We start from the raw sequence: 9,859 nt of genomic DNA, 5'->3' as shown, positions 1-9,859 counted from the left end.
AGTGCTCTACTAATGTTACCAGATCACAGACACATCAGTGTCACGTGACGCAAGCATACAGTCATCCGCGTCACATCCCTCAGTTACATGAACTTTGCTACGCGCTTATTCACTACCCCCTCAATTAGTGCCTCTCTAATCACACACATACTCATTAGCATTTAGTTGTAAGCTACCACAACGTGCGAAAGACCACACAGCACACATATACAGGCCCGTTTTAACCAATCCGTACGGACGTGCCTGCGGCGTGTCCTATGGGTTGCGCGTATGGCTGAAAGGGCCAGGCCTTCTGTTCGTCACGAACTGCCCCAAATTTCTTTTCAGCGCAATTCATTTGCTTTGTATACTTACATGCCGTCCTGCTGGGACCTTGTAATCACAGTTTATGTAATGTTTCAATCACTTTTTGATTCCGCCTCTCCACTTGTGACATCGAACCTTTTCGAGCGATCCGAAATTTTGCCACACAACAACGGACGCCCCCGACTGGACGCCGCATATTCCACTGAACAGGAGCCATTAAAGCTATCGCTTTAATATTTCGGTTTAATAACTATATATCGCTATCGCTTTAATATATTGCTTTAATAACCATTGTTATTCTTCTTTCTCTATTTTTTATATTTTTTCGCTCCTGAAACGAATGGTGCTGCCCTTTCGTGTGGCGTCGCCCCAAGTTCAGGATCTAGAGGCGAGCGTGGCTCAGACCTGTTTAATCACACGGGCGACGCAGACATGTCTGATCTTCTGTGATTAACCGGAAAATTGAACCAGCTACTCTCGATATAGGGTGGCAGGGAAACTGTCGTATGCCGGGCTTGCTGCTTTTTTTTTTTTACGACAAGAATCTTGCAAACTTCTTTCTACGCTTCTTCTCAGTGTTCTTGCTGGTAGAACATTTCTTTTCTTTTTTTTATTGACATGAACCTAAAAGAGATTTTGTTTTTTATTTTTTAGAAACGATCAACAACACTAAATTTTTGTATCCTTGCTTTGAGTATATCGCCTACTACCAACACCAGAAACGCTGATTTTGTTCTACATACGTCGGGACCATTTGAAATGAAGATGGCCGGGATTGTAATAGCAGCTTTAGCATCAAGTGGATAAAGCCTGTCACAGCGGCCATTGTTCTGCTTGAGCATCTCTAGCACGGCGACTGTAGTGCCAGTGATGTGGGTTTCCTAGCCGCGGGCCCTATTGAACGGTCGCATAAAGATTGGTGCCACGATATTGCACAATAGCGAGTTAAATAAGAACGCATTTTTTTCGAATACCATAAAAGCTCTGCATGCTTCCATTCTCGTTGATTATATGTTCACAAGATAACTTCTGACACCTTTCTGTCGTTGCGGATAGCGCGATGATCCTGAGCTACTTCCACGCAGGGAAAGCGACGTGTAACAAACGTGGTGCGGAAAAATTAAAATGCGCGAGCAAGAAAGCAGAGAAACGCAAGGGCGGATATGCGTGTCCGAAAAGCAAAGACAAACGCGTGCTCGAAGTTGGGGCGAAAGGCGAGACGGAAATGTGGCGCTGGTCTGGAGAGGGCCAAAGAAACGCCCTTTCGTGCAGGCAGGCCGAAAGCGAGAGCGGCGACTGCGCGAGCATACAAGAGAAAACGCCAAGGAATAAAACAGAATCGGCATCCGCCTCCTCACCAGCGGGTCAACTGCAGCGGCCACTGCGGCAACGTTGCCCCCCCCCCCCCCCCCCCTCTTTCCCTTTCGGCTTCTGAAGAAAATGTCCGCTGCTACAGTAGCAGCGGTAGCACAAGGCACGTGTTGTCCCAATTAAAGCCGAGCTCCTCGCCTCGAGCTCCGGGGCGGGGGAGGCACCGGTCCCGCCAACTCCCCCCCCCCCCCCCCCCCTAACTTCCCACACCCCAAAGGGGCTCGTGGTCGGTCGTCGGCGACGGGTATAAAAACGCGCGACCGCTCCTCGAACGGCATCGCACAGTCAGCAGCCTCAGAGCTTCCTAGCATCTTCCTGCACGGACTTCCCCAGGAGCCAACCAGCACAGCCATGAAGACCATGGTGAGTGCCCAGCGGGACGACTTCACGCAGCCGGATAACGCATCGTGTTGCGTACCGTTTACGCATGGCGTAGTACGCGCTCTCTACCTTGAAGGACTATCGACTTAATCTCCTGGTCTGTGAGTTTAAGGGTAGTGGGCAGGGTGGTGCTACTACCAGCTCTAACCGAGCTGAGGAAGATAGCTAGGAAGATTGGGTATCGAGTATATTCGATAAAGACGTGGAATCGGGTAATTCGATAAGCCGAACAAACGGAGAAGCCAGAAATCCTAGGTAAGGCAAGCGGGAACCCGTGTAGCATTTGTATTACTTTCAGAAGGCATTCCATGAAGCCTGCTGTCGAGAGTAAGGAGCGGGACTTGTGGACACATCTGAAATAATTCGGATAGTTTGGCGCTAACTGATTCAGTGTAGGGCTAAAGAGAATTCTTCTTCGAAAGCTACGCGCTGTTTCTGCCTCAAGACAAGAAAAGCCATCGCACCAGGAGCTCTTATGTATTTCGAATTCAGTCGCAAATGTTGGCAATTAGTTGGCCAGTGAAAACTACAAATGCATCAGCACGGCTCTCCTCAGACACTGGATAGTCAACAAAAAATTGTTGTCCAAAATACTACCCTAACTCTTTCACTTCAATCAACAGTGCACTATTTAATATCGGTTGCATGCCACTGATACCCAGTAAGCAAACCAATTGTGTTCAAAGCTAGTGATAAGATAAAGAAGTCGATCTGTACGTAGTGCTGGGGAGATAAAGTTCAACTGCGCTGAGGTGCAACTTTATATGATAGAGATAACTTCCCTAACTCTACATTGCTTTCGCGGTAATGATGGCTTATGCATATGTCATTCCTGCGGTTACCGTAAGTTTATATGCAGCATACCTGTCCTCTGGTGGATATTGGACCACGCGGTGCTGAGTGACTCGTTTTCTCTCCTCCCCGCCCCTTCCAGTTCCTCATCGCCCTTGTAGCAACAGTCCTCGCCGCTGTTAGCGCCGGCTTCCTCGGCGGCTACGGTGGATATGGCGGCGGCTACGGTGGATATGGCGGCGGCTACGGAGGCTATGGTGGCGGCTACGGAGGCTACGGACACGGAGGCTATGGCGGATACGGTGGCTACGGAGGCCACGGAGGCTACGGTGGATACGGAGGCTACGGCCATGGAGGCTACGGCGGATACGGTGGTTACGGTGGTTACGGCGGTGGCTATGGCGGCTACGGAGGCTATGGAGGTCACGGATGGTGGTAAACAACAGTGCAAAAGAAATCGAGCGAGCGAGAGAGAGCGATTGTTTTTGGGTGTAAATAAATTTTTAGAAAACAAATTCCTGCATTCTGTGCCCTGGTTTAATACTACACCCCGAAATGTGGTGTGACAGTCACTGCTCAGAGCATTGATGCACAAGATCGCTGAGCTGGTAATGACATCTGGTGGCAGAGAACGGCGTACAAAGCGAAATTAACCAGGAACTACTGTTCTCCAAGAACATTAAAAAATGTGTCAGCTAATTAAAGCTTGGCTAAAGAAAGAACTCGAAACAGCATCAGTATACAGTGCTGCAGGGAACACTCGCCCATTAAGGCAGTTCATTGAAAATAGATGAAATCGCGAAGTAGCCGTGTAATAACTTATATCCGCAAGATAGGGTCACTTTTTGCTAAAGTTTAAATGGACAAGATCATGGGAACAACTCTTCAGAGGAAAACCACATTTACACAACATGAGTTCAAAAACGGGTTCAATAGAAGCACCGTCCATGCATCTGCTGTAAACCATCGAGAAAGAAGACACGATCAATGAGAGAAAAGTAAAAAGAAGTGCGCCAGGGAACATTAGGAGACCTTTCTTTTAAAAATCAGGGAAAAGCTTTCTTGACAGATGTGAGCTACGATTTCAGTAACTATTGCAGTCAACGATCACCACAAATAAGAGCAGTATTAAGAACTTTCGCATGCATTCACATCCACAGCTTCTCGCGTTGATATTGCTACCTGTTGTCTTGCGTTCTTAAGACGGGTTTGCAGCTACGTTTAAGCGTTTCGGGTAATAAAATCTAGACGATCGTCGCGGCAACGGCGAAGCTGGCATTAAACTTGGGAAGGTTAGAACACTACCCTCAATGCTTTTGTCAGAAGAGATGAGACCGGTAAGGTGTAGAATAGCACTCTTTCATAAAGAAGAATTGTTTTTGAAGGGTGATTCTGCGTGAAGAGAAACGAACACTATATACTTGAAAGCTGTATTACTAAGACCCATGAAAAGTAAGTTAGTGTTACGTGATTTTAACCCCCACAGTCACACTCCACTGAATGCTGTAATAAATTTTACAGTGTGCAGCTAAAGAAAATATACTAGTTTATCGTACGAAGGTTCGAGCGTGTTTTCCTACTGACGTCTTCTTCAATTCGAAAGCGTTCCCACGTGTGTTTACACAAATGAGCATGCGCAGCCTTAGTCCAAAGCCTTCAGGCAGCATAGTTTCCAATTCATCCCTGAAGTGGAGAGCCTATTGCATCCCTGAAGTTTTAAATCTGCATGAGGTGCGAAGAATCCCCGTCCTAACCAGGGATTTTAGTTCCGAGGTGTTCACATAAGTACCACATTTTGCGGCTCAATAGGAAACCGTGTTGCCTGAAAACATTTTTACCAAAGCTCTGTATGTAACACACAAAAGTGCAGGCATCTCAGTACGCCCAGACGCAAGGATAGAAAATATAGTCACCTTTGTTTTAACTTTTTTATTGTTATTATGCGCTGGTTGTATTAAACAACTCCGCCGCCTTTCTTCGTCGCGTTCTCACAGTGCGGGAGGCTGTTGAACCCCAGAGCCAGCGCTGACAACCAGGGCTGACGAGCAGGGAAAACGCGCTTAAATTGTAGACCAGACACTATAGATCACTTCGCGATCTCCAGACTAGGGGCACTTTGAGGGAACCAAAGTTGCTTCAGTTTATTTATTTATTTATTTATTTATTTATTTATTTATTTATTTATTTATTTATTTATTTATTTATTTATTTATTTATTTATTTATTTATTTATTTATTTATTTATTTGCTTGTTTATTTAGATGGGGAGGATACGCTTACTCAATTTATCAAATACGTGTCGGTTACTGAAGGTTATTTCGTTCTATAGTTGTTTAAGGCAGAAACGAACATTTTAGACGTCAGCTTTTGGGGCTTAGGAAAATGCAAAGGAATGATTTGTACGAGATGACAGTCTTCAGACTGGGCGCCAGTGCGAACTGGCATCCAAACTCAACTTGTTCTGATAGAGCTGAAAAAAAATACGTAAGTCTAGCAATTTTTCCGCGAATGTCCAATATTAGTAACTCTGCTTGTGAAAGAAGTTCTATTCCGAACTGCGTTCTTCAGTGGGACGAAAACACAAACCTCACTGCCAATCTCTGAACAATTTCATGTTTGTCTACGAGCTAATTCTGATTTGAATCCCAAGTTATGCTTGCGTATTCTAAAGTTGGCCTTATTGTTGATGTGTATTCTTTTAGCTATTGCTAACGAAGGCGCATCACCTGTGTTCAGTAGTGCCTTGCGGCTTTTCATGTCCAACAATTTCGGACAAAAATTTTGAAAATTGGAATACTGAGATGCTTTTATGAAAATATTGAAGGTAATAGTCCATTCTTCTCGTATGGAGCAAAATCTTTCTTTTAATGCGTTTCCATCGATCGCATCGAACAGTTATGACTCCCATAGAAAACCAATAAGGAACGCTTTTGACGGCAGAAAAAATTTTAATAGAAACAAAAATTCAAAACTGCTGTCGGGTGACATGCGGATATATTGATTGTTATAGCGAAATCTTACACGATATGAAAGATTTGTGCCCATAAACGGTTTCCCGCTCAAAAATGCGTTTGTCTTGAACAGCTGGGTAGTGGCGGTAAAACTTTATATCCCACAGTAGGGGTCCTGAAGGACACTCGGCTAGGCGCCAGGTGTAGAGGGCAGCTCCCACGTCGGCACAGAGAGCCCGAAGCTCTCCGCCGCCGCGCGGGCCTCCTGGACAGCCCGAAGCTGGTCGTGTAGTGCAGCACTTTTTAGCACTTTGTCCCAATGGTCCTTGTTCTTGGCGTAGGCGTCACTCGATGCACAACCACACAGCATATGGTTCAAGTCTACACGTTCACTGCACTGTTCACGCACACATGTTGTCCGTCGTAGTCTCGGTCGATGTGCTTCGTGCGTCAGGGGTTGGGGTATGAGTTCGTTTGGAGCAAGCGTAACGTGACCGACTGGTCGCGGGTTAATTTCTTATCCGGGAGAGGAAACACTCGTCTACCTAAATAAAAGTGCTTAGTGAGCTCGTTGTACGTGAATAATTGATCCCTGTACTCGATATGTGGGGTAGCGGAGGAAACCGGAGGGACGCGGTCGATGAGTCCTAACGCCGCCTCGTGTGCGATCGCGTTGAGATTCCGCAGATTAACAGCTGGGTACGACGGTGTTTGTGTGTTCGATAAGCGCTGTGCCGACGTGTGAACACGTGCGAAGTTCGGCATTTTGACGGATGAGGTGTCACGTGGTGTTGTAACGTGCATCGACCTCTTGGGAAATCATCGCCTTTTTCTAACATTAACACCTGCTATAAAAGCTATCACTGGAAAAAAAAATCGAGAAGCCACCAAATCGCCCACCGACTGCATCGTCCAAGAACTTTTCTTTGTCAATACGATGTTATTTCTTGTTTCTAAACTAAAAAGTTCTTGAAGGGTTCGTTATTTGCCACTCGAGTTTACCATTGGTCCAGTGCCCTTCATGCGAACTTTTGGGCCTCGCAGAAAGCAGGAACAGTGCTTTCTGGCTCTTTGTTGCATCCACTTTCACGCCTCGCCGCTGTTCGCTTCACGGCCTCCATAGCACTCAAAGCCGCTCGTCAGCCCGCAATGTAAATCGAAAAGAGATGAGCGCACAGTGGCTGTCCCGTTGTGGCGCGCACACGCCGCCACAAGTGCGTGCACAGCGGCTGCGCACTAGCGCGTTTCCTTGACTCTTCGCTTCTCGACTGCATTTCGAAGCCAAGGCTGGCTAGCCGGAACTAGCCTTCTTCTTCCGCGTGGCTCCTTTTTTCACTTTGTTTTTCTTCTCTAATTCTGGTTGTGTGCTTAACGTGCGCGCTCTTCGCGCTTCGGCAGAGATAGCCTTGCCTGTACGGGAAGCGAGCAGGCAAGGTGTGTTTCAAGTTCCCACTGCATCTCGTATAGTGCACAATAACGGTAGGCATCACATTCACTCTAAGCACCACACCGCAACGAGGTGAATGACTGCACTGAGTCGCATGCATTCTGTAGAAGCATCTGTTCGTTCCATGGGGTGGTCCCGCTTCTCAAGTCTGGAGCTCAGAAAAAAATCACATCAGACACTCCTAGCTAGAAGGTGCTTTCTGTTTTCAGACACGTTAAGACTAATGTAATGTATGCCCGGGTATACTTCTGGGTTCATATTCTGGTACCTGCGCTCAACACAGCATTTCTTTTTAAGGATTGCTGCAAGCATCCCCTAATTCGAGGTTTGGCTTTGCCAAGAATGAAACGTTTAGAAAATGCAGCATCTAGTATTTGAAATCAAGTCGTTGTTTGATTGGGTACTTCTGTCTCAGTTACATAATAATAATAATAATAATTGTTTTTATGGGGGGAAAGGAAATGGCGCAGTATCTGTCTCATATATCGTTGGACACCTGAACCGCGCCGTAAGGGAAGGGATAAAGGCGGGAGGGAAAGAAGAAAGGAAGAGAGAGGTGCCGTAGTGGAGGGCTCCGGAATAATTTCGACCACCCGGGGATCTTTAACGTGCACTGACATCGCACAGCACACGGGCGCTTTACCGTTTTTTCTCCATAAAAACGCAGCCTCCGCGGCCGGGTTCGAACCCGGGAACTCCGGATCAGTAGTCGAGCGCCCTAACCACTGAGCCACCGCGGCGGGGCTCAGTTACATTGTATTCCACAAAAACGGCGTAAGCGTACCTTTTTTCCACGTAGGATTGGCGATATATTGATAATATTACTCGCGCCTCGAAGCAACTTCAGTAATGGAACAGGCGCGGCAGGCTTGCTCTCGACCTTTCCTTCAAGGCGTGCATTTTACAGGTTGCTGGAAGGGAGCGCTGTCAATCCGCCTGTGAAGGCGTCCAGCCCAGCGGTGTTGCGTGACTCGTCATGCTGAGTCCGACACGAACCACGCGGCATCCTTGCACAGCCTTCCAGCAACGAGTTTTTCAGCTACAAGCGAATCCTGTCAGACCCGTCAAGTGGGCCTCGAATGCCGGGTTCCCAGTGCTCTGCGCAATAGGGCTTACTGCAAATGCGTCTTTGTCATGCTGCGAAATGTTCCCTGCAGTGAAACATGCGCCCTTCTTGTCCTCAAAGTTACTTCCCCCCGCCTGCATTCTTTTCTAATGAGATAACGCTCACCAGAGAGCGAACCTTGGCCGACTGATTGAAGAACGAGTCGATGACGTCTGCTGCTATGACGGAGGCTTCAGATTAGAGCACATCGTTAGGGTCGAAGCTCTATAGGACTTACGTAGCGAGTGGGGCCATCAGCAGAGTGCAGTTGCCGTAAACATCCCTGTCGTCTGAAGAGTAAACCGATAAACAAAAACAGAAAGGGGACTGTGTTTCGAAATATATAAATTTCTAACTTGGAGAACTACAAATATTTGTCGTTACTATGTTTAACGTTATTTTGAAAAGGGTTTTCATTTTTTTTCGTTTTATTTCGGCCAGACTTATCTCGGGTGATAACAAACCACATGAGAGGCATCGTTTACTTTCAATTTTTACGTCTCAGATGATAGCTTGCGATGGTAGAGGGGTGATCTAATTAATCAGAAACGTAGTCTTCACAAAACACATTCGTGATGATTATTCTCGGAAGCTATCTCTAACCACGTCACTACATACGGATTTTCTTCTATTCGCACGAAACGTACACACTCCAACAAATCTATCAATGGCGCTATTGAAAAGCCCAGCACAAGATAAACATGACATATATGCGTATATGCAGAAAACTGCATCGATTTCGTTTTTAATATCCGGTTTGAATCCCTAGTAATGCTTTTCTTGATATCAGGTGTTACGGGTCTTGCGTAAAACACTGCTGCTAGTATTTAGAAGCACCCGCATCACTAATAAGCGGTGTTTAGTGTATGATTCTAAATAAGTGTAGGAATAGTATGTGCTAAACCAGCAGGGAATAGATGATATAGACAGGGATTTGTTTAATAAATGTAGATTTATCTATGCACACATGATTTTGTCTTGCGTAGCAAGACATAACAGGATTCATTACATACAGAAATGATCAGCCCTATAGCAATAAATGCGCATGAAAAGAAAAAATAAAGAGCGGAGAAAAAAATCAACACACATGGCTCGGTAATCTATTCGTAAATACATCGTGTGGCTGTGCACGAAGTGAACCATCTAGTGAATTCCAGAGTTCTATGGTGCGGGGAACAAATGATTATCAATAAGAATCTATTGATACCTGTAGAGGAACTAAACTGAGTGGGCTACTGCGTCGCGTGCATAGTGCAGAAGAATTGGTGAATTTAAATGATGCTAGTATGAATATGTTGCCATAGGTAATTTTGTGGAAAATAGTGATGCGGTCATTCATGTACCTGCTAGTAAGAGAAGAAAGTGTTAAATGGCTTCATGAGTCGAAGGACAGAAATGCACGAGTCGGAGAGAAATTGCAGTCATAACGCCAATAAATAAATCTGATAGCTTTTTTTAACAGACTCAAGTGTTTCTACACACGCTCACATGATTGATTTGATTTGA

At 45.9% G+C, this 9,859-nt stretch overlaps 1 protein-coding gene across 1 annotated transcript; it reads left to right on the top strand.

Moving 5' to 3' along the window:
- Nucleotides 1-1,903: 1,903 nt before the first annotated feature.
- On the top strand, nucleotides 1,904-3,359 carry LOC144136536 (uncharacterized). Its single transcript, XM_077668923.1, has 2 exons — nucleotides 1,904-2,040; nucleotides 2,993-3,359. Exons 1-2 carry the CDS (start codon nucleotides 2,029-2,031, stop codon nucleotides 3,287-3,289), a joined length of 309 nt encoding a protein of 102 aa, XP_077525049.1. The 5' UTR covers nucleotides 1,904-2,028; the 3' UTR covers nucleotides 3,290-3,359.
- Nucleotides 3,360-9,859: the final 6,500 nt, after the last annotated feature.

Source organism: Amblyomma americanum, chromosome 6, assembly GCF_052857255.1.
Source record: "Amblyomma americanum isolate KBUSLIRL-KWMA chromosome 6, ASM5285725v1, whole genome shotgun sequence".
Classification (NCBI taxonomy): Eukaryota; Metazoa; Arthropoda; class Arachnida; order Ixodida; family Ixodidae; genus Amblyomma; species Amblyomma americanum.
This window is presented reverse-complemented; position numbering and strand designations above follow the sequence as displayed.